Here is a 25,061-nt window from a genome sequence, read left to right on the forward strand (position 1 = left end):
GAATTCCTGAATATCCTCAATTTACCCTCATCTGGTGAAGAAGGCAGGGCTGAGACCCGAAAGCCCACGGAGGGAAAACAACACGCCTAAATTTGTCTACCTGTTGCGGACAGATCAAAGATTAGAATCCAAGCCGAAGAGCCCTCCAGGCCAAAGGAGGATTTGTGAATTCATTCTTCCAGCTGCATGGTAAGAGCAGGAAAGTCTAGATTTGGGGCTTTGAGTTTCAGACCAGACATCCTGCCTGAGTATAACACCTTTCAATAATTATCAGTATTAACAGTCATAATAATAATAGAAGCTACTATTCATGAACACTTCTATGGTAGTTTTCTCATCTGTAAAATGGGATAATACTGGTACTCTTACCTTACAGGATTGCTGGTGAGGATTAAATGAATTCATATTTATAAAGCCCATAGAGCAGGGCCTGGCATATGGCAAACATTATGTAATTGATAACTCGAAATTGAAAATACAAAGAGAAAGAGAATTACCTCCTGTATTCCTCATGGTACATCTGTGAGTTGGCTACTGTTATGTCCATTTATAAGGAGGAAAACTGACAACCTGGAGGTGCCTGGGAATAATGTTACTGCCTATGAAGATGCTTTGCTTGACCAAACATTCATCGGATTTCTGAATCTTCTCCTAAGCCCATCTGTGAGGTTCCTTATAAAAATTCAGTTTTGGGCCAGGCGAGGTGGCTCACGCCTGTAATCCCAGCACTTTGGGAGGTGGAGGCAGGTGGATCATGAGGTCAGGAGTTCAAGACCAGCCTGGCCAAGATGGTGAAACCCAACTCTACTAAAAAATACAAAAATTAGCCGGGCACGATGGCAGGCGCCTGTAATTCCAGCTACTTGGGAGGCTGAGGCAGGAGAATCACTTGAACCTGGGAGGCGAAGGTTGCAGTGAGCCGAGATGGCGCAACTGCGCTCTAGCCTGGGGGACAGAGTGAGACTCCGTCTCAAAAAAAAAAGAAAGAAAAATTCAGTTTTGGCATGAACTCTGCTAAGTCTGTTTAGCAGCAATCACCCATCGTCGATTTCTGATCACCCTCGACATCTGATTAGTTTCCTCATCCTCCACCGTCCCCCAGGTGATGTCTGAGCACCCTGGCCTGTCTTCAGCAAGAATCCTCTTAGGTTAGCTAAGCCCGAATCCCTCTGACCCCTGGACTTTCCTCCTAGTAAATTTCCATTCGCTGATCCCCCCACCTGCTTCTTGGGTACAAATTCACACTTACCCATGACCTGCTGGGAATCAAGTCTAATCTTTCTCCCTCACTGCAAAATCCCATTGCAGGGGTCCCCACATCTATGGAGAAAGTTTCCCTGCCCAGTAAAGTCTTGCTTATCATACTTTAACAAGCGTCATATGAATATATATATAATATACATTAAAAACATTTTTTCTTTCCTTTACCACTCTCCCCTTAGGGCATTGAGGCTCTAGGAGCTTGGCCACCTTGTAAGTCGGGATTCCAACCCAGGGCCATCCTTCAAATCCACTGGGCTTCTGTTTCTCTCTTCCCTTTCTGCAGGTCCCCAGGGGGAAGGCAGGATACGACATGCTCTCGGGAAGGTATTTCCAGAGGATGACCTGAGCCCTCAGCCAGGCTCGGGGTTATTAATAGCCAGGCCTTAGTACCCCGCTCTGGGAGGGCGGCTCCAGCTCCCGGAGCAAGCGGAGGGCGGAGCTGAGCGGAGTGGCCAGGGGAGGAGAGAGTGTCCGGAGAGGCCGGCTGAACTTGCACGCGGCCCCTCCCAGCTCCCCCCACAGCCCAGCTGTTCCCTCCGCGGATTCTCCGGGGCTGGTTCATCACCTCCGAATATTCTTGTGACAGGAGACGCTTGCAAAACCCGCCTCCAGCCTCCAGCAGCAAATAAATAGAAGGCTTGCCGCCCAGGCGGAGCCAGAAGAAGTTTCTAGGCGCGCGTGCCCTGGGTTTATTAAGCTCCTGGCTCCGCTCTAGACCTCAGCGGCTCTGGCTGCCAGCCTGGGCAGCCTGGAAGGACGGTGGCTTGCCGGTCTGTCGTGAGGCAGTGCGGACGGGGACCCTCTGGGATTCTGCTGGACCTGCCCGGGGGTTACCTTTGGGGGCTGGGACCCCAGCCGAGGGGACACAACCGTCTCTGGCAGTGGTTGGTTCTGCTTCTCCCTGCAGGAAAGCAGCATTTTCGGAAGCTGAAGAATAAGCTAGCCCAGCCACACCACCTTGTTGTGTGACCTTGGGCAGGTGGTTCTGTCTCTCTGAGCCTCTGTTTCCCTCTGAGCTCAGCAGCCACCATGGCTGATGGTCAGATGCCCTTCTCCTGCCACTACCCAAGCCGCCTGCGCCGAGACCCCTTCCGGGACTCTCCCCTCTCCTCTCGCCTGCTGGATGATGGCTTTGGCATGGACCCCTTCCCGGACGACTTGACGGCCTCTTGGCCCGACTGGGCTCTGCCTCGTCTCTCCTCCGCCTGGCCAGGCACCCTAAGGTCGGGCATGGTGCCCCGAGGCCCCACTGCCACCGCCAGGTTTGGGGTGCCTGCTGAGGGCAGGACCCCCCCACCCTTCCCTGGGGAGCCCTGGAAAGTGTGTGTGAATGTGCACAGCTTCAAGCCAGAGGAGTTGATGGTGAAGACCAAAGATGGATATGTGGAGGTGTCTGGTAAGTCAGGGGCAGGACGGAGAGAGAATAGGGGGGCGGGGGTGTAGGCCTCAGCCCTGGGAATGGCCAGGAGAAAGTTTCCTGAGAGTAGACGCTGGGACTGTGTGACACAGGTGACCTCAGGGCTCAGGAATGCAGCCCGCAAAGTTATCTTTATGGAAAACTTCTCTCCCGGCTCCCAGCAGAGATCTTAACCTGCCTGACTCAGCTATTGGGGCCTCTGAGTGCTGATCAATCAGGGTACAGACAGGAAAATAGAAACCATGTTGGATATTTTGACGGAGGGCATTTAATATAAAGAATAGGTTAAGCAGATATCAAAGAATTAAAAAACAAAGAAGAAACGGGGTTTTGTGCACTCCAGCGTCACAACACAGAGTCTAGAAGTGCACGTTAAGGCTGAACAATGATAGTGTTAATAACCACAACTGGTTTCCAGTGAAACACCTCTCCTTGTCCCAGACAGGGAAACTGAGGCTTACCAGTAATTGTAATAACACTAACTGGTAACTCTGAATGCTAACTATTTGCTCAGCACTTTGCTAAATGCTGTTGCCTATAATATCTCCGCTAATACAACAACCAGAGGAGGTGGGTACTGTTTATCTTCTTTTTTTCAGATGAGGAAACTGAAGCACAGAGAGATTAAAGTAACTTGTTCAAGGCCACCAAGGATTCAGACCCAGGCTGTCTGGGAATTAGGAGGCCAGAAAGAAGAAGTGATGATTTGCTGAGCACCTGCCAGGTGTCAAGGGCTGGGCTGACATTCTTATACGTCTTCTCCAAAATCATCCTCAGTCCAGTCCAGAGTAGCAGGGGTGTCTAGGCCCATCTTGCAGCTGAGGAGGCTGAGGCCTAGGTGGGACTCGTTCACAGTCATGCCATGAGTCAGCAATAGGAGTGGAGTAGGGACTGGGCCTATCCACAGCTTTAGGCCTAGGGCTCTCACTGCCACATCCCACCCTGGGAGAAATAAACATACTAGGGGGAAAAAATGAGAGAAGACAGGAAGCTCAGCCCCTGTTAAGCTGGGCAGTAGAAAAATCTTTCTTTTCCTTCCCTCCTGATTAACGCTCCATTAAAAAGAATGTGTTCCCGGCAGAGGCTTGCCTTCCAGAAAATCAGTCAAAGCCACTGCAAACACAGGCTGGGCAGGAACAAGCCCCAGCAGCGTTCAGGGGGAGTTTCAAGCCAGTCATGGTAGAATTATAAACATCAGAGGCTCCAGCGGGTGTGGTGGGCCGGGAGACACACTGGGGCCACGTGCTGATGACAGGGTCAGCCAGATCTCTGAGTTGGCTGGGGGGCAGGGCACGAGTTCCAAAACTGGCTCCAACTCTAACCAGCAGGATGTGCAGATTACTTCACTTTGTGCTTCTGTTTTGTTTCCTCATCTGGAAATTAGGGTTCAAATGGTTGTACCATAAGGATTGTTGTTTTAAGTGAGGCGATGCTGTAAAATGTGTACACACCTGTGAACCCAGAAAATCTGAGACAGATCTCAGTTCATTTAGGAAATTTATTTTGCCAAGGTTGAGGACACGCCCATGACACAGCCTCAGGAAGTCCTCCTGTCACATGTCCAAAATGGTCTGGGCACAGCTTAATTTTATATATTTTAGAGAGACCTGGGACATCAATAAATATATGTAAGAAGTACACTGGTTCGATCTGGAAAGGCAGGACACCTTGAAGCAAAGGCAGTAAGACTTGAAGCAGGGAGGGGTTTTCCAGGCCACAGGTAGGTGAGAGACAAATGGTCACATTCTTTTGAGTTTCTGATTAGCCTTTCCAAAGAAGGCAAGCAGATATTCATCTATGTCAGTAAGCAGAGGGCTGACTTTGAATAGAATGGGGGGTAGGTTGGCCCTAAACAGTTCCCAGCTTGACTTTTCCCTTTAGCTTAGTGATTTGGGGGCCCCAAGATTTATTTTCCTTTCACATTTCTATGACCTGGAACACAAGGAATTAGTACTATTATTGCCGTCGTTGTTGTTATAGTGCCAGGCATCCAGGAAGGCCCCAATAAATAATGAATAATAGATGTTCTTTGAAACCTGGGTTCAGATCCCAGCACTGCTGTTCACTAGCATGGTGGATGTGGACGAGAAAGTCTTTTCATCCCTCTGAGCCTCATTTCTCCTATTCGCAGAATGGGGACCATAATAATATCTGTCCTGCAAGAGTGTAGGAAAGATTAAACATATGCAGACTATCTATGATAATATATGCAGAGGGTCTATAAAATGGAGCTAATAATAGTTGCTTGCCTGGCACTCTGTAAACGGAACAATTATCACCATTCCTTCTGTCCTCGTTTTAATTAGGGTCTTAGATGCTTCCAGCCCAAGTCCAAGGGTCTACCCGACCCTGTAGCCCGTCTAGGAGACCCTCTGTCCAGCCTGGAGGGCTTTTCACCGTCCTCTTTTGTAGGTGCTTCATAACAGGTGGGGTCTGGCAGCTCCATGTTGAGATCTCAGCTAAGTATCTTACTAATCCAGAGGCTTTGGGTGAGTCACGCAGTCTCAATTTCCACGTCTGTAAAATGGGGTCATTGGGAGCTTAAATAAGACAAAGACAAAGCTTTTCAGATGTGCAATTAGGGACATCGGCTAGACAGAATCCAAATTCCCTGAGAGTCCATACAAGGGCTTTCATAAAAGGGGTTTAAAAATAAAATTGATATCAGGAGCTCTATTTAAGAAGGAACTTTCGGGCCGGGTGCGGTGGCTCATGCCTGTAATCCCAGCATTTTGGGGGGCCAAGACGGGAGGATACTTAAGGTCAGGAGTCTGAGACCCCCAGTCTGGCCAACATGGTGAAATCCCGTTCTACTAAAAATACAAAAATTAGCCAGGCGTGGTGGCGAGTGCCTGTAATCCCAGCTACTCAGGAGTCTGAGGCAGGAGAATCGCTTGAACCCGGGAGGTGGAGGTTGCAGTGAGCTGAGACCGTGCCACTGCATTCCAGTCTGGGCAACAAGAAAGAAATTCTGTCTCAAAAATAAAAATAAAAAGCAATTTTCAAGGGAAGTTGGAAGTCAGATCCAATTTCCCACCCTATACCACAAAATGACAAATCCGTTCCTCCACAAGCACGTGCGAAAGGCCTACATGTGGTGGCTCAGTGGCTCCTCACAAGGACCTCCTAGGAAGTGTGGGTAGGTTTGTTAACACCATTATACAGGTAAGGAAGCCGAGGCCCAGAGAAAGTAACTCACCTGAGATCACCCACTTCTCCCTGGCAGTGTCTGACATTCAATGTCAGGCCTCTCTGGCTGGTTCTGAGTCAGGATGGCTGGATCTACTTCTGGCGGTGTGGCCCTGAGCAAATCCCACAGCCTCTGGAACCTCAGTTTTACTGTTGGTCTTATGAAGAGGTAGACAAGATCAGAATTTACCAATGTACTTCAAGCTGTTACTAGGCATCAAGAAACAGGAGCAGGAGAGTTCAAGGTCTTGTATGGTACCAGTAAAAACAAAATTATAAACAGGTCTTCTCACTGCAGGACTTATCAGAGCCTTTAAGTCACTAATGTAGTTTATGAATCTCTAAGAGGCAGCTCTATCTTATCTGACCACGTATGAGTGTCTCATTCAAGGAAGTGTTTGGAAAATGCTGGACTAGACAATTTCCAGCAAGCCTCAGATTCCCCTGCCCCCATCCTGCAACCACCAGCCAAGAAATGTTCCCTTCATGGGCCACTGGGCCAGACCCTGGCTAAGATAGAGACTGGAAAGCCCCAAGGCCTTATTTCCACCCCTTCTCCTTAGTCCCAGGGCCTCTGCCTTCCCTGGAAACAGCACTTTCTTTCTTTAGCTGGGCCAATAGTGTTCCACCTACATTTCTCTGAGGCATGTTGAAAAAAGCATGTCTGCAAGGGGTCTCTGACTTCTCCTAGCCTCTGGATGTATTTCTAAAAATCATAATAATTACTTTTTTCAGTTTACGAAAATAAAATGTCTTCATGATAGAATATGTAGTTAGGAAAGCAAAATAAGAAATTAAAAATCACTCATAATCCTTAAGCTGCCCCAATCTAAGTAGGCAAATGATAAGCAAATTGAGTTTCAAGATGATCCTCCTAGCAATACTCTCTTTAAACGAGGTTAACCCCACCTCCAGGCCCCTCTTTTGGAAATCTTGGAGCTTTCCCTGCTCAGAGATCCTCCCTTCCCTCACCCCAATACCTATTTTCAGAGCAGACAGAGGCACCTAGTTTCTGAGGAGCAGTCCTTTCCCCAAACATCAAAATAAACCACAAGTGTTTACCTTCACTTGGTACTTTTACAACTTCCAAAGCCATTCTGTGACTCGCTTTCATTTGCTTCCTACAGTAACCCAGTAAGATAGGTGTCATCATTCCCATTTCAGAGAAGAATAAACTGAGGCTCAGAGAAACTTAGAGATGTGCCAGGAAATGTCAGAGTAGAGACTTAAGTCCAAAACCCAGTATTCCAGAACCTGTCTGCCTGCTTTTGAATCTTTGCACCAGTCACTTCCAAGCTGTGTGACCTTGGGTACAGCACTTAACCTCTCTGAACTTCAGGTTTCCTATCTACAAAATGACAATAATGAAAGTGCCTGCTTATATTATTATTTAAGGTTGTTGCCAAAATTAAAGGAGTTGATATAGATAAGGTGCTTAGAACAGTGGCTGACACCAAGGAAGCACTATATTACTTTGCTATTATTATTTATATTATCAGTTTTTATTCCCAGACACCAGCATGCAGGAGGATTCTAGGATGCAAAAGGGCTGAGTCAGAGGCACTGGCCTGTCCCCAGGGGCAGCAGGTCTCCCGGCGCCCTGGCTATGGGGAGGGTACCAAAGAACAGACAGTGCTCTTCTGGGCACAGGCCTGTGCTAGAGCCAGGCAGTTGGTGGACATGGAGTTGGCAGCACAGGACAGACTCTTTAAGCGGCCACACATTCACAGGAGAGCATGTTCTGGTTAGCCAGACACTCCAGTTTAAAATGAATTTCTTTTCCTGAGAGCAATTTAGCAATATAGATTAAGCCTTAGAAATTCTGGAAGTTGCATTAGTCCTCAGTTAATCCTAAAGAAGTCATAGGGCCCGGTGTGAAGCTCTAGGTACAAGAATGTTCAGGGCCGTGAAGTTCTCTCCAATGATGGAAACTCTTCAGCGCCCCAAAGGAGGGGATTGGTTAAATTAGCTCTTATATATTCCTCAATAGAACACTGCAGCCATTAAAAATTATGTTGTCAAAGAGTATGTGGTAATATGGAAAAGTAATTACAATGTGTTAGCGAGAGAGAAAAATAAGTTCCAAACATAATGCAGAGAACTATCCCATTTGATAGAATACCGATATACATGGATACTATGTAACATTTACACATTTCTGAGAAACATAGAAAAGTCAGAACATATAAAAGATATTATTAGTAGCTTCCTTGGGGTGACAGGATTATGGGTAGTTCTGATGGCTTTTTTCTTTTTTTTTAATTTTTTCTTCTGTTATTGTTGTTGTTTTTAAATTTAGAGACCAGATCTCACTCTGTTGCCCAGGCTGGAGTGCAGTGGTGCATTACAGCTTACTGTAACCTCAACTCCTGGGCTCAAGCAATCTTCCCACCACAGCCTCCCAAATAGCTGGGACTACAGGCATGCACCATCACACCTGGATAATCATAATCATAGTAATTATTATTATTATTTTGAGACAGAGTCTCACCCTGTTGCTGGGCTGGAGTGCAGTGGCATGATCTCGCCTCACTGCAACCTCTGCCTTCTGGGTTCAAGCAATTCTCCTGCCTCAGCCTCCCAAGTAGCTGGGACTATAGGCACGTGCCACCATGTCCAGCTAAATTTTGTATTTTTAGTAGAGACGGAGTTTCATCATGTTGGCCAGGATGGTCTTGATCTCTTGACCTCGTGATCCACCTGCCTCGGCCTCCCAAAGTGCTGGGATTACAGGCATAAGTCACCAGGCCCTGCCTATTATTATTATTATTTTTTAGAAACAGCGCCTCTCTATGTTGTCCAGGCTGGTCTCAAACCCCCGGCCTCGAGTGATCCTCCTGTCTCAGTCTCCTAAAGTGCAGTCATTATAGGAGTGAGCCACTATGCCCAGCCTATTTTCTGCATTTTCTAACATACACATGCATTATCTTAAAGCACAAAAAAAGATATTAACAAGGAAATAATTAAAAGTAATTAGCTATAAGTTGTCAGTTTAAAAAAATTTGGACTGCTCTATTCAACAAAGTTGTTTACATTCTAGATTTCAAGGCCCCTCAGAAGCACCTCCCTATGTAAATGAGAGTTCTTGCCTCCAGAAGGTGTCCCCACAAATGAGGAGTGAAAAGTAACAGCCGAATGGCCCCAGTGTTGTACTAATCTTGTTTGTTTAAAAAGAAACTACAGACACTCTCTCTATTAAAGAAAAAAAGAACGAGGAGCGGCCGAGAGAATCAGAATGTGCTATATACATTACAAGATCAAAACCAGTTTAGGCCCAAGTCTTCTTGTAATTTCATCTTTTTCCTCCCTAAGGGGGTTGGGAAGCCCTCTCTTACCACAGGTTAAGAGGCAAGAGGGCTGGTGGAATTTCACATCCACAGTGCCCTTAGGAAAAGCTGGGTGTTTTTGGCAGATTGAAGCATTCTTTTTCCAGGCTGTGCTTTCACTACTGGGTACAGATAACGTGGCTTAAAGAGCTAAGTGGGAGCTGGAACAGACAGGAATTCAAGAGCAGAGGGACATCAAGCCCTAGAACCTGGCCTAGACTCAGTGAGAGCCGATTCAAAGCTCAGAGCCACCAGGGACCTGCTAGGTGACCCTGGATCCAACACCAGGCGACCCTGGATCCAAAACCAGGCCTCAGTTTCCATGTCGGAAACAAACAGAGAATGACGTCTGGGCCCAGAGTTAGGAAAGCTCTCTGTTAGCTATAAAGCAAGCTACACGGCAGAGTCGCCCTCAGCACGTGACCCTGCTTCAAGCCTGCCACCCAGTCTGAGATGTCAGCCCCAGGGTTCTACTGGCAGGTTAGAGAAGAGGAGTCACGTGGGAGACTTGGAAGATTTGGTACAACACATGGCCCAGTTTCTGTGATTTCCTCAGACTAACCCTTAATTACCTGCAAACCACAGTCTACGCCTCCTTTCCATCAATTATCTTATTTCACCTTCATAGCCAGCCTTGGAAGTGGACTTAAGTGGGTCTGTATGGCAGACAAGGTCCTTGAGGCTCAGATAACTGGAGTCTTTAGGGTAGGCGTAAGCCACACAGCAAGGCAGGTCCAGGGCCAGGATTTGAACCCAAGCCTCAGTCCTGAAGGATGCCCAAGGAACATAGATGCTGACACTCCACACTTCTCTTCCTTCCAGGCAAACACGAAGAGAAACAGCAAGAAGGTGGCATCGTTTCTAAGAACTTCACAAAGAAAATCCAGTAAGTAACCTGGAGTCGTGGAGCTCAGGGTGGGAGTGGAGGAGGGGGCACACCTGGGACCCATGATCTGGGGTTTCTCCCTCTTGGGCATCTCTCTTTTAAGACGCCTCCTTAGGGCAGGGAATTGAACCCTCACACCTAACGAGGAGAAAATGTCCCAGCAGACCTGTAATAGGGTCCCAGAAGGGGCAGCACATAGATTGCATCATCTCATCTGCTCGGTGCCCTGTGAGGTGGGTATTAAAAACCCCATTTTATTTATTTATTATTTATTTATTTATCTCGAGACCGAGTCTTGCTCTGTCACCCAGTCTGGAGTGCAATGGTGTGATCCCAGCTCACTGCAATCTCCACCTCCCGGGTTCAAGAGATCCGTGTGCCTCAGCCTCCCGAGTAGTTGGGATTACAGGCATGTGCCACCATGTCCGGCTAATTTTTTGTATTTGTTTAATAGAGATGGGGTTTCACCATGTTGCCCACACTGGTCTTGAACTCCTGGGCTCAAGCGATCCACCCACCTCAGCCTCTCAAAGTGCTGGGATTAGAGGCTTGAGCCACTGCACCCGGGGAACAACCCCCTTTTATAGACTAAGCATCTGAGGACAAGCAAGATAATGACTTGTCCACAATCTCACAGCTCCTACCCACGGGGCATAGCTGAGGGAGGACCCTGTCACCATCCAGAAAGACCATCCCCTGATTCCCAAAATGCCCCAGCAGAATATCTTGCAGGCTGCTTGCTCAGCCTCTGCCCTGCCAGGAGAATGAGCACCTTCTCTAGAGCACCCACAAAAATGAAGTTGGAAAGTGTCCTGAGAGCGTGCATACTACCCAGAGAGGTTTGGAGGCTGAGACATTGGGACAGAGGAAGAGCTATTTTGCTGAGGGGAGGGAGTAGAGGGGATTCATGTTTAACAGGGAAAGGGAGCCTGGGGGAACCATGAGAGCAGCCAAAGACAATCAGGCTGAGGCCATGAACCAAAGCCACCAGTTACTACCTAACTGGCAGTACCTATAGGGAGAAGAGTTGCACAGTGTGGTCACGATGGCTGCACTTAAACAACTGCCAGGTGCTTCATACATACCTTCTCTCTAATCAGCAATCAGTGTCACTCCACTATGTGCATTTCTGGCCCCTAAACTCTCTCTCTCTCTCTCTCTTTTTTTTTTTTTTTTTTTTTTGAGATGGAGTCTCACTCTGTTGCCCAGGCTGGAGTGCAGTGGCATGATCTCAACTCACTGCAACCTCTGCCCCCTGGGTTCAAGCAATTCTTCTGCCTCAACCTCCCAAGTAGCTGGGATTACAGGTGCACACCACCATGCCTGGCTAATTTTTGTATTTTTAGTAGAGACAGGGTTTCACCATGTTTGGCCAGCCTGGTCTCCATCTCCTGACTTCAAGTGATCTATCCTCCTCTGCCTCCAAAAGTGCTAGGATTACAGGTGTGAGTCACTGCGCCTGGCCCCTAAACTCTTTTCCAAGCCATTGTTGCATTTAGTCTTTGCAGCAAAAGTGTGCATCGGGGAGAAGAGACATGACCCTCCTTGCAATACGGGGAAACTAAGTCTCCCACAGGTGAAGGGACATACCCAAGGTCTTTACAACTAGAAAGGGCCCAGAATAGATCCCTGACCTCTGAGTTCCACGCTCAGTCCTTGAGCAAGGAATGCTGTTTCCTCATCTGTGAAAGGGATGCTGATTCCAGCCTTGCAGAGTTCCTGGCTGAAAGTGACATGAGGTCATGGCCCAGCGTAGGTCCTCATAAGTGGCAGTTCATTATTACTATTGTTATTGTTGACTCTTAACTTTTCCATCAGCCTTTGCAAAGAAATTCTGTGTATGGAGAGATCCCACTAGCTGAATTCTGAGGCTTCTTCCAGCTTTGGGATTCTACATTCCTGTCTCTTCCCCCACGGGTCTGTCCCTGGCCCTCCCAGAGCCTCTGCAGTTCTTGGAAGCCTGTGGACACTTCCTGATAAGGCAAACGCCGAACCATTTGTTCTTCGTGTTCGCTGGCTTGCCTGGCATCTCCGTGCCCCACACCTATCCCTGGTACAGCAAGCAGATTAAACATTGCTGAGGGAGAGGAAGGAAGGCAGCAGGGCGAAGCTGATGTCAAGGCTCAAAAGAGGTCTCAGGGTGGAGTCACAAGCAGGGCATAGCTGTAAAAGGGACTGAGTAAGAAAGAAGTGAATTAATCATCTTAAAAGGGGTGTGTGTGTGTGTGTGTGTGTGTGTGTGTGTATTTCACATGCTCCAAGGCCTTAGGGGAGATAGCTTGCTGGAAGTAACCTGAAGAGAAATGCCTGAAATTGCTCCAGGCTGGTGCTCAGCTGCTGAGCTGGGCTAGTTGTTAAAATATTCAGCAGTCCCCAATCTTTTTGGCACCAGGGACCAGTTTCGTAGAAGGCAATTTTTCCATGGACTGGGGAATGAAACTGTTCCACCTCAGATCATCGGGCATTAGATTCTCATAAGAAGCATGCAACCTAGATCCCTCGCATGCACAGTTCACAATAGGGTTCAAGCTCCTATGAGAATCTAATGCCACTGCTGATCTGACAGGAGGCGGAGCTCAGGCAGTAATGCTGGCTGAACTGCTGCTCACCTCCTGATGTGAGGCCTGGTTCCTAACAGGCCACAGATGGGTGCCAGTCCATGATCCGGGGGATGGGGACCCCTGAATATTGGCTAGCTATTGACCTGAGCCCTCCCTAGCCAACCCCAGTCACTCTGATCCTGTCCCCAGGACCCTCTAAACCTCTCCACCTTCCAACAACTAAAGGGTCCCAGGACCCTCCTCCATCACTATGACATGCACCCATCCCTTCTGAATGGTCAATGCCCAGCTGCACCAGTTGTTAACTATTTTGAATCTCAGCTCCAGGTGCAGGCAGTCCTGGCTCCATGAGAAAGTGAGTGGGTAACTTGGGGCAACTTGCTTAACTGCTCTGACCTTCCATTCCCACATCCCTGCATGGAGGGGTTGTGATGGGAGTGAGAGGATGTGTATAACGCATTAAGCATGGAATACAGACTCAGGGCTTGGTCCATGGGAATTAATATTATGAAAAGGCTTCACAAGGCTGGACTCACACTCCAGCAGCTGGGACTCCTGGGAGCTCCTGGCTCTGCCCAGACTCTAGACACCAAGGAGTCGAACTGGAGCCTGGGACACCTCTGGACCAATCTCAGGAGGCCTCGTTGCCTCCTCTCCCAGGGAAAACTCCAGTCATTAGAGGACAGGGAGATTCCTTCAGCGAGGCTGAGACCCTTGGAGATTTCCACCTAGGCAGGATGCTGCAGCTGTTTGCCTTAACCATGGCAAGGAAATTCATCCCAACACATCCATCTCTGTGTGACAAGCCCCATTTGGACTGAATAAGGAGGAGAGGGAGAGGTCTTGGGTCTCAGCTTTCAAAATCCATGATCTTCCTATTTGGTTAGGGGAAACCAAATTACAGTCATTTGCAATACCATCATTCACATCCTATCTTCACTATTTTTTGCCTTATATGCATACATTGCTGTACCATGATTTACTAAAGGTTTTTTTTTTCTTTTAGATCATCTCATTTTTGATAAAGTTAAATTCTCTTCACTAAAATGTTCACTGAGGAAGGCAATCATGAAATAAATCCAATGAAAGCAAACTGTGGTTAAATTCTAACTAGATAATATTGCCTGCCTAAGGGCCTCAGCTCTCTCATTGTTAAAAAGGGAAGGTAGCAAGTGATAGAGGCTACAGGTGTTAAAGGCATATTAGTACTTAGCAGAGACATTCCTTCAGATGTAAGTAGAAGCACTGAAAGATAATTGAAGAGGAATTACTTTCCCACCAAGTGGGTTCAACATGGAAGTCACCTGGTGAAAGACCTTGGACATGTGTGTCTCTCTGAGCCTCAGTTTCCCCATAAGTGATATGACAGCATTGTCATAGACAATCAGGAAGATGCTTTGGGGCCCTGATACTCTGTGGTTCAATGATCCTGCAATTTGTATGATACTCCATCTTGCTGTCAAGATGCCAACATGTAAGGCCAAAGACTGCAACATAATTCTCACTCCATCCTAAGAGGTGGGTACTATTATTGCCCCCTTTTTTTCTGCAAAGAAATAGGTTCAGAGAGGCAGGATCACCAGCCCCATGTTGTGTGGTCAGGAAGAATCCGAATTTGAATGCAGGTCGGCCTGCCTGCAAAACTCATGCTCTAGGCCACAGCCACGCTGTGACACTGTACCTGCTGTGCATTGGGTTGGTGTGCACATGGTTAAACAGTCAGCCCATCCCCAGCATTTGGAGGGAGGTCTAAACTTTTGACTTTGTCTCCGCTTCAAAATCTTGACTTGGCAGCTTTCTAGTTCCCTCTTTTTCTTCCAAATGGGCTTCCCAGAAGCACCCTTGTTCATCTCCATGGTTTCAATTTGGCAAGGAATCTCCTGGGAAGATATGGCTCATGTGGCTACAGGTTGCTGTACCCACAAAAAAAGAAAGAAAGAAAGAAAAAAAAAAAAAACTCCCCAGCCCCTCCAGAAAGAGTCCTGCCCATGATCAGGAACGGGCTTACCTCATGCCTTAGTTCTTTCATCAAGACCCTTGTATTTATAATAGGCAGAGCCAGCATGGACCAGTGGAAAGCTTTTGATTGAACTTCCGGGCCTTCCTGCCATAGTCCTTCTTTCAAATGTCTGGTGCTGGGGGAGGCAGGAGAGCATCACGATCAGATACGCTGAGTTTGGAGACCAGGATTCTGATTCCAGTTCCTATCTGCCATTTGCCAGCTGAGCGACCTTGGGCAAAGCAGTTCACTTCTCTGAGCCTCAATTTCCTCATCTGTAAGATGGGGACAGCAATGGAATCTGCCTGGTGGGATTATTGTTAATACCAAAATGATATGACTCAGCTAAAGTACCTGGCACATAGAAAGTACTCAGAAGGCCATGGATTTCATGATTAAAAAAAAAATAATGGCACCCCAATGAGACCACTAATACATCCTCACAGTTTTAATAGTTTGTTGAAGAAACCAAATTCTCAATAGTCGCAGTCACCCAAAGCAATCCAAAAATCATAAAAATACCTTATTAGAATTTGGACCAGATTTAGGTTTAGAAATTCTATCTTTGATGCTTTCTCACTAAGCTTGTCACTTGATTTCCCCCAAGTCTCTGTTTAGTGATCTGTAGAATGGGCATATTAATTCTTACCTCTTAATCATCCTCTTATAATACTCCAACCAGGTATTGTCTATAATTGAGTTTTAAGAACAAGATAATTGGCTGGGCTCGGTGGCTCACGCCTGTTATCTCAGCACTTTGGGAGGCCGAGGTGGGTGGATCATGAACGAGGTCAGGAGTCTGAGACCAGCCTGGCCAACATGGTGAAACCCCATCTCTACTAAAAGTACAAAAATTAGCCAGGCATGGTGGTGGGTGTCTGTAATCCAAGCTACTCAGGAGGCTGAGGCAGGAGGAGAATTGCTTGAATCTGGGAGGTGGAGCTTGCAGTGAGCTGAGATCATGCCACTGCACTCCAGCCTGGGTGACAGAGTGAGACTCTGTCTCAAAAAAAAAAAGGAAGAAGAACAAGATAATAATGATCTGCTAAGTGATTGTATTAGTCTGTTTTCACACTGCTGATAAGGACATACCTGAGACTACGTAATTTATATATATATATATATAAAAGAGGTTTAATGGACTCACAGTTCCACGTGGCTGGGGAGGCCTGACAATCATGGCAGAAGGTGAAAGGCACGTCTTACGTGGCAGCAGACAAGAGAGAAAATGAGAACCAAGCAAAAAATCTTATAAAACCATCAGATCTTGTGAGACTTATTCCCTACCATGAGAACAGTATGGAGGAAACGGCCTCCTACCCATGATTCAATTATCTCCCATCAGGCCCCTCCCACAACACATGGGAATTACAGGAGCTACAATTCAAGATGAGATCTGGGTGGACACAGCCAAACCACATCAGAGATACTTAGGGTATGAACAAAATCAAGGCCTATTTTGAATACCATCAAGTATGTTGCCATCTGAAATCTACATGTGGCCAGCTTGGCCCCTTTTATCCGCCAAGGTACCTAGTGCTTGCATCACCATTAATGCATTTTGTAGTGAAGCACTCTCCAGCAAGCACATGTCAGATGAAAATGTGTTGCCTGCTATGCATAACACCTTACGTGCGCTCTATAAAGGGATGGTAATGGTGCCATTTCTGCTAGTAATTGTGGTCAGTAGTGGGTATTAAGGTGATGACTTCAACCTGGGACCAAATATGTGGGCCACAGCTCTCCTTTAAGTTAAGAACTGCTGTTCAAACAGCATTTTACCATTTGTAAAGCATACTCAGATTCTGAAGTTCAAATACTCTACAAGTTCGGTATTATTATCCTCATTTTGCAGATGAGAAAACAAGCTCAGAGCAACTGAATAATCTTCCCAAGACTACACAGCTAGAAAGGGGTAGAGCCAGGATTCAAACCCAACATTGTATGTCCCCAAAGCCTAAGCTCTTATCAAAAATATTTCCTCTCAAGTGAATAAAAGAATGTTTAAGCTATATTAACAATAATAAATGAATAAAATCGTGTGTTTCTCCTAGGCTTCCTGCAGAGGTGGATCCTGTGACAGTATTTGCCTCACTTTCCCCAGAGGGTCTGTTGATCATCGAAGCTCCCCAGGTCCCTCCTTACTCAACATTTGGAGAGAGCAGTTTCAATAATGAGCTTCCCCAGGACAGCCAGGAAGTCACCTGTACCTGAGATGCCAGTACTAGCCCATCCTTGCTTTGTCCCCAACCCTAGGGCTTCTCTGATTCCAGGATACATTACTTTAGCTGAACTCAGATTTAGTGCAAGTAAAATGTTAGGGGGTGCGGGGGTGGGGACTGACCACGGATTCCCTGGATAGTGTAGTGGTAGATTTGCCCACAAGATAGCGCAATTGGCAAATCATGCTTGGTTGCGTTAGGCCAAAATACTAGTTTTTCTTTCTTTACCTTTTCTATCTTGATGAAAATGTTGCACATTCTATAGTTGCAAAACACATAAAAGGGGACTTAACATTTCACATTGCATCTTACCTTGCAGCAAATGCAAGGGTTACTTTTCTCTGGGGACCTCCCCCATCACCCGGGTTCCTACTCTGGGCTCCCAATTCCCATGGCTCCCAAACCGTGCCGCATGGTTTGGTTAATGAAACCCAGTAGCTAACCCCACTGTGCTTCCACATGCCTGGCCTATAAAGGGTGATATACAAGTCTTATATCCCCATATGGAATTTATCCATCAACCACATAAAAACAAACAGTGCCTTCTGCCCTCTGCCCAGATGTTACCAGCATGTTCCCAAGGTTTCCAAGTTAGCACTCCCTAAGGACTCTGGGAGCCTCTCAGTTTATGATCTGGCCAAGGTCCCCCCTTTCTTCTGTCCCCTATGTTTCAGTCGGGATTTTTACAGAGGGAGCTGTCTCCAGACAGCTCCATCAGGAACCAAGCAAAGGCCAGATAGCCTGACAGATAGGCTAGTGGTATCGTGTATATGGGCGGGACGTGTGTGTCATTGTTATTTGAGTTATGCTGTTGTTTAGGGGGAAATAACAGTAAATAATTAATAATAATAATAATAATAAAGGAGCTGATGTTCTTAGCCTTTGTGTGGTTCTTTTAAGGAGGAACTAAATGTAATACCACCTAGATATACAACATCAGTTAGCAATGCTGTGGCTTCAAGTAATGTTACTTGATGAATAGTGGCTTAAATGATATAAATAGCTGTTTTCTAACTTCACAAAAAGTTTACAGGTAAGTAGATACAGAGTTGTTTTTTTCAGCTGTTATGCCACCAAGAGCCCCAGATATTTCCATTTTTTTCTCTGCCATCTCTGACAAGTGTACATAGTCACAATCTATCCTCATGGTTGCAAGATGGCTGCAGCAGCTCCAGGCATCTCATCCTCATATGACAATGTATGGGAATAGAAGGAAGTCATGAAAAGGTATTATCCCCTAGCTTCTTTTATCAGTGAGCAGGATATCTTCCAGAAGCTCCCAGCAGACTTCTGTTTCTATCTCATTGGCCAAAAGTGGGTCACATGCCTACCCTGAGACCAATTTCTGGCAAAAGGGAAAAGGATGGTCATGACAGGCTTGGATCAACATCTTCTGAGGCCAGCAACATTGCTGCCTGAACAAAACAAGGTTCTGTTAGGTAGGAGGAAAGAGGCCTAGCAGCTCTGAGGGCAGTTAACAGTGCTGTGGCTGTCACAGGTTAGGATGCTGCCAGGAACACAGATCCCTGACTGTAGGGCGGGAGGGAGAAGGGCTGCTGTGGTAAGTGCCAGGAGACCCAACTCAAACTAATTTAAGCCAAAAGGGGTATTTATTGGTGTACATAGCTGAGAAGTCTGGGATAAGAGCTGCTTGCTGGTACAGCTGGATTTGGGGCACTAATGATACCAACAGAATTGTTTCCCTCCATCTGACATGGCCCTGCAGTGGTGGCTTCATTCCTACTCTCTCTGTTGCCCCCGCTTCCCACGCTCTCAGCCCTCCATGCCCCCATGTCCTCTCACTGGGGCCACAAGGTAGCTGCAGTCACTACAGCTCCACATCCACATTCCAGTCCTGAGGGAGAAAAGCCAGTCTTTTCCCACAGCATCTGCTATTTTGGATAGTCATTCTTTTTTTATTTATTTATTTTTTTTAGACAGAGTCTCACATTTTGTGGCCCAGGCTGGAGTGCAGTGGAGCTATCGCTGTTCACTGAAAGCTCTGCCTCCCAGATTTAAGCGATCGATTCTCCTGCCTCAGCCTTCCCAGTAGCTGGGACTACAAGCGCCCACTACCACGCCCAGCTAATTTTTGCATTTTTAGTAGAGACAGGGTTTCACCATGTTGGCCAGGCTGGTCTGGAACTCCTGACCTCAAGTCATCCGCCTGCCTCGGCCTCCCAAAGTGCTGGGATTACAGGCGTGAACCACAGCACCCTGCGCCCCATTCCAGAGAGTCATTCTTATTGGACCAGCCTGATCATATGATCATCCCTGGGCCAAGGGCAGGTCAAGAAATCAGTACTTTGATTGGCCAGGCCTGGGTCACATGCTCCGTCCCTGCAGCCAATCCCATTTAATCCCACAACATTCTGGGAAGTGGATGTTGTTATTTTTGCAATGAAAAAGCTTGAGGCCAAGAGAGAGGCGGCTTAAGTAAGTCACGTGATGACAGCAAAATTCGAACTTACATGTTTTCTTTTGGAAGGTCAATAAGGAGCTCCTGGGCTGCTTCTCAAGGGCACCTCCAAACCCCCAAAAGACAGCAAAATCAGTGACTGAACACCCACTGTGCTGGGGCCTGTATTGGGAGCCAAGGGCATAGCAAACCATGAGTCGCAATCCCAGCCTGCAATGTGCTCTCAGTTCATTAACAGAGACAGGCAAATAAAGAGTGGCCCTCACTGAATCTTTGATTTGAGCAGACACCATGCTGGGTGCTTTATGTATATTTAATACATTTAATTGCACTACAATCATACGAGGTAGGTCCAATTTTCTTTTCTTTTCTCTCACTCTTTTTTTTTTTGAGAGGGAGTCTCACTCTGTCACCCAGGCTGGAGGGCAGCGGCACGATCTTAGCTCACTGCACCCTCCACCTCCCAGATTCAAGTGATTCTCGTGCCTCAGCCTCCCCAGTAGCTGCGATTACAGGTGCCCCACCACGCCTAGCTAATTTTTATATTGTTAGTAGAGACAATATTTTCACCATGTTGGCCAGGCTGGTCTGTAACTCCTGACCTCAAGTGATCCACCCGCCTTGGCCTCCCAAAGTGCTGGGATTACATGCGTGAGCCACTGGGCCCAGCCGAGGTAGGTCCAGCGTTTATCTCCATTTTTCAGATAAGCAAAAGTGCCCTGCCCCAAATCATATACCTGGTAAGCAACTGGCCCAGGCAGCCTGACTTCAGGACCTTCACTCTTCACTATTACTCTGTTCTGACTTTCTCCTAACAAAGCAAAGATGTGTGCCTTAAGTGAGTCCATCCAAATTATGGGAAGAGAAGAGAGGTGTTTCAGATTGGGGCTTTGCGGAGCGCAGGGGGATCAGGGGTGTCTTCTTAGAGGAGGGTTCACTCGTGGCAGGCTTGAGGATCAAGCACAGATATAGGACTTGAGCAAGCAGGGTTTGGGGCACGGAGGTGCCTCGCAAGCAGAAGAAAACACATGAGCCAAGGCAAAAGGCATGTCCCTTTTAAAATCCTTTCATCGTTCCCCATTGTTTACAGGATTGAGTGCAGACTTCTTTGCAAGACTTATTAGGCTGCTGGATCAGTCCCTGGGTGACCTTTTTCCACTACAGCCCAAACCCCCACTCTCTCCCTCCTGCCCCACCTAACTTCCCTCTGTTCCTCCAACCAGACAGGCCCTTTCTTGCTACCAGGACTTTGAATACACTACTCTCTCTCTTCCAAGGATTACTGTCCCACCCTCTTCATTGGCTAATTCTTTGGGGTCTCTGCTGGGCCTCCTACCAGGCTGGCTAGAGCCCCCTCTCATTTACTCTTATCCCAACACAACACATCATACTGTAACAGCCTAGGCATTTGTGTAGCAGATAAATAATAGTAACAATAACAAAAATCAAAACTGATCCTAGCTACTCTGCTTTCAAGGAAGGGAGGAGGAATCATTTCAAGCCTAGGGGAAAATCCTTACCCATCTGATATTTGTTCAACAAACATTTACTGGACACCTACCACGTGCAAGGCACTGGGCTGGGTGTTAGATACTGTTTCTTCTCACTTTAAGAGCCTGGTGAGAGGAGGAAAGTAAGATTGTTATTTCCAAGTTCTCTAGTTCTAGGCCGCTGAATGGTGAGACCCCAAGCAGGTAGAGTAGAAGCCATCCATGAGAGGGTTCCCGAGCCAAGGGCATGGAGAACCACACAGATCCGCCCAAGCAAGTGAGCAAGGGCTCTAAAGCAATGGGGCCTGGCAGCGTGTTGGATGGCTGGACTGTAGTGATGTAACCGCCCAATGGGTTCACCTGCTGCCTAGATAGAGCCGATTTATCAAGACAGGGGAATTGCAATAGTGAAAGAATAATTCACGCAGAGCCGGCTGTGCAGGAGAACTCAAATCAGTCTCTCTGAGCATTCGAGGATCAGAGTTTTTAAAGATAGTTTGGTGGGTAGGGACTTGGGTAGCGGGGAGTACTGATTGGTCAGGTTGGAAATGGAATCACAGGGTGTCGAAGTGTGGTTTTCTTTCCTTCCTTCCTTCCTTCTTTCCTTCCTTCCTTCCTTCCTTCCTTCCTTCCTTCCTTCCTTCCTTCTTTCCTTCCTTCCTTCCTTCTTTCCTTCCTTCCTTCCTCCCTCCCTTCCTTTCTTCCTTCCTCCTTTTTTCCTTTCTTTCTTTCTTTTTTTAGAAGGACCCTCTCTCTGTCACCCAGGCTGGAGTGCAGGCACACTGCAACTTCCACCCCCCAGGTTCAAGTGATTCTCCTGCCTCAGCCTCCTGAGTAGCTGGGATTACAGGCACCTGCCACTGCGCCCAGCTAATTTTTGTATTTTTAGTAGAGGCAGGGTTTCACCATGTTGGCCAGGCTGGTCTTTAACTCCTGACCTCGTGATCCACCCGCCTTGGCCTCCCAAAGTGCTGGGATTATAGGCGTGAGCCACCACACCCAGCCAAGGTTTTCTTAATGTCTTCTGTTCCTGGGTGGGATGGCAGAACTGGTTAGGCCAGATTACCATCTGGGTGGTGTCAGCTGATCCATCCAGGGCAAGGCGTGCAAAATATCTCAAGCACTGATCTTAGGTTTTACGATAGTGATGTTACCCCCAGGAGCAATTTGGGGAGGTTCAGACTCTTGGAACCAGAGGCTTCATGACCCTAAACTGTAATTTCTCATTTTGTAGCTAATTTGTTAGTCCTACAAAGGCAGACTGGTCCCCAAGCAAGAAGGGGGTCTTTTGAGGGAAGGGCTGTTATCAATTTTGTTTCAGAGTCAAACCATGAACTGAATTCCTTCCCAAAGTTAGTTCGGCCTACGCCCAAGAATGAACAAGGGCAGCTTAAGGGTTAGAAGCAAGATAGAGTCAGTTAGGTCTGATTTCTTTCACTGTCACAATTTCCTCAGTTATAACTTTGCAAAGGCAGTTTCAGTGAGAGGTGATCAGTGACAGGTGATCAGTGAGGAAGGCCAGGTGGTGGGGGGAATCAGAACCTAAAATATGGTGCACAATATTTAATTTTAAATTCTTTCCATTGTGGCATAAAACTCATATGCCAGTACAACTTTAGGGGAAGTCTTACACACCCGTAGGTGCTTTCTATGAGTGGTCTTGCTGGGTGAGGATGGATCAAGGTCAAGGATAGTCCAGAGCAAGGTAAATGGAGAGAATTCTTCATGGGCAGGAACTTGGAGACGGAACCACAAGAACGGTCTCCTGAGAGGCTCTTGGAGAGGGTACTTGCTAGGGGTATGAGTCATTTTTATTTAAATATCTCAAAAGAGTATGATTTTTCCCAGATACCCAGACAGTTGCCCTGGTAGACTACAGACAGAGAACACACATTGGTGCTTCTTTCCAGTATCCCTAACTCGTAACACAGTGCCTGGTGCGGACGAAGCATTTCATACTTGCCAGATGGATACGTGAATGGATTGATTGAACAAATAAAATCTAAACTCCATTCTACTGCCTTCACAGTCCCACATGATCTGTCCCCTGTCCGGTCTCCAACTTCGTCTCTTGGCCACCTTTCTGTTCTTCAGACACCATGGTCCTTCTCACCCCAGGGCCTTTGCATTTTCCTTTCCTTAGGTTGTGAACACTCGGCCCCCAGGTCTTTGGCTGCCTTCTTCCTATCCTAATTTCCTCAGATCTCCCCTCCCCAACCCTACCCCTGCTTGCTCAGGCCTCACAACCACCACCTCCAACCACGGACTGTTACATAGATCACACTGCTTTATTTCCATCAAAGCACTTCTGAGAACTGTGCTTGCTTGGTTGGAAACACACGTGCCTGTTAAAATGTAAGCTACCCTCAACACACATCACTTACGTAGATACACCCTGGAACGGAAGCTCCAAAAGAGTAGGCATTTTATTTGTCTGTCTTGTCCGCTACTGTCTTTTATGCTAAATGTAATGCTTGGCACATCAGAAACAATAAATATTTATTAAATGGATGGATGAACGAATAAATGGTGAGTGTGGGTCACCCTGGGAAATTAGGCTAAAGGCATAATTTCAAAACCCAGAAACCTGGCTCATTTCCATTCTGAGAGGTTCAAGCTCAAAGACACAAGACTTGGCATCAGAATAGATGACCTGACCCTTCCCTGGAGATCTTCAATCAAATGACAGAGAAGTATTGTTCCAGAGCTCTCACTTTGATGATACTGGGAGAGGAGATGCCCAGAACCTTCTTGCAGCCCCCTGCCCTGACCCAGCTCTGACAGAGCTTTATCCACAGCACACCTCCACCCCCTCCCAACTGCCTTCTAGCCAGCTGGCTGCCAATGGTGATGTATAGAGATGACTTGATTTGACCTTGAAGGGAAGAAACAAATTAATGTGTCTCAAAATAAATTCCGGGAATCAGTGGCTGGCTTCTCCTCCAACCCCTCCCTTCAGCGCTTCACGAGTAGTGCATCGTATGTGAAAATCAATACTGTCTCTTAAATGAGCCAACACCTGGAGCTGGCAGGATGTGGGGCTGCCTGGAGGTCTCCTCCCACCCAGTGTCCTGGGCCCAGGAGTTGTTAGAAGCAGTGGGAGTCTCAAGGCCTGCTGTGGGCCCAGCTCTCAGGTTGCTGAAGGCTGGCTGAGCAAACCCACCTGTCCCATAGCTGGAAGGCCTCCCAGGTATAAGCAGATGTGGATCACCTAGTGGATCCCTTGGGAAGGAGGAAGGGCAGCCACGTGGAAGGGCATTGCCATTGCCATTCTCTAAGGATGACTTGGATATGGGGGGGCAGGGCAAGAGAGACTCCACGTCTCACTACCCAACTCAGCAATTCGATGTATATTTACTGAGCACTTGTGCTTGGCACTAAATTCAACTGGTATGCCCAGGTATAGTATGCCAGTGTTCAAATAATGAAATACCTCATTACCGCTCGGTGAATAGCACTGCCTGAGCCTCTCAAGACCCCCAGGGTCCTGGCCTGTATTAAGCATGTTTTCTTATTCTGATGCTTTGGCATTTGGATCCTGGCTAACCCTGGAGGGACTGCCTGTCCCAGGGCCAGCCAATTTCTGGAGATAGAAAAGGACTGTCTGGGAGAGGAGCACATTTTTCATATGCGAACCAAACCCTCCAGAACCCAGACCCCCAACCAGCTCCTTTATTGTGCTTTTCAGCCCTTGGGTCACTCTCCACCTGCCCTAATCACCCAAGGCCAGGAACCAGAGAAGCAGAGACAGCCCCTATGTCCCAGAGCCTGCTGCAATTATTCAAATGAGCCAATTCAAAACCTGCATGCCCTGCTTCACCCTTTCCTTCCTGCAGAAGCCATAATAAAGGCTCTCGCTCACATTTTCTTCTTACTCCCTCTGCCTCCTGAGGGACCCTGGAGTTTCCCTTTGTGGCTCCCCGTGGCGTGGGGTGCCCTCGCTTCTTAGAATCTTCGAGTATAACAAGCTATATTTTCAATGGCAGTCTTCTCCTTTTCTGTTGTCCACATCTAAATAATGATAATACCTACAATTTCGTTTTTTCCTTTTTTTTTTTTTTTTTGAGACAATCTCACTCTGTTGCCCAGGCTGGAGTACAGTGGTATGATCTTGGCTCACTGCAACCTCCACCTCCCAGGTTCAAGCAATTCTCCTGCCTCAGCCTCCTGAGTAACAGGGACTACAGATGCCCGCCAACACACCCGGCAAATTTTTCTCTTTTTAGTAGAGACAGGGTTTCATCATATTGGTCAGGCTGGTCTCGAACTCCTGACCTCAGGTGATCCAC

General features: G+C 47.2%; 1 protein-coding gene across 1 annotated transcript; it reads left to right on the top strand.

The window, feature by feature from the left end:
* The first annotated feature begins 1,693 nt into the window (after positions 1-1,693).
* HSPB8 (heat shock protein family B (small) member 8) lies at positions 1,694-17,741 on the top strand. The gene is made up of 3 exons (XM_003279967.4): positions 1,694-2,659; positions 10,018-10,081; positions 16,696-17,741. The coding sequence occupies exons 1-3, from the start codon at positions 2,293-2,295 to the stop codon at positions 16,853-16,855; spliced, it is 591 nt and encodes a 196-aa protein (XP_003280015.1). The 5' UTR covers positions 1,694-2,292; the 3' UTR covers positions 16,856-17,741.
* Positions 17,742-25,061: the final 7,320 nt, after the last annotated feature.

This window comes from Nomascus leucogenys, chromosome 10 (genome assembly GCF_006542625.1).
Source record: "Nomascus leucogenys isolate Asia chromosome 10, Asia_NLE_v1, whole genome shotgun sequence".
Taxonomy (NCBI): domain Eukaryota; kingdom Metazoa; phylum Chordata; class Mammalia; order Primates; family Hylobatidae; genus Nomascus; species Nomascus leucogenys.

Coding starts and splice junctions, on each gene's coding strand:
- HSPB8 (XM_003279967.4), top strand. CDS start 2,293: ATGGCTGATGGTCAGATGCCCTTCTCCTGCCACTACCCAAGCCGCCTG. Junction 2,660..10,017: donor TGGATATGTGGAGGTGTCTG/GTAAGTCAGGGG, acceptor TCTTCCTTCCAG/GCAAACACGAAGAGAAACAG. Junction 10,082..16,695: donor AACTTCACAAAGAAAATCCA/GTAAGTAACCTG, acceptor TGTTTCTCCTAG/GCTTCCTGCAGAGGTGGATC.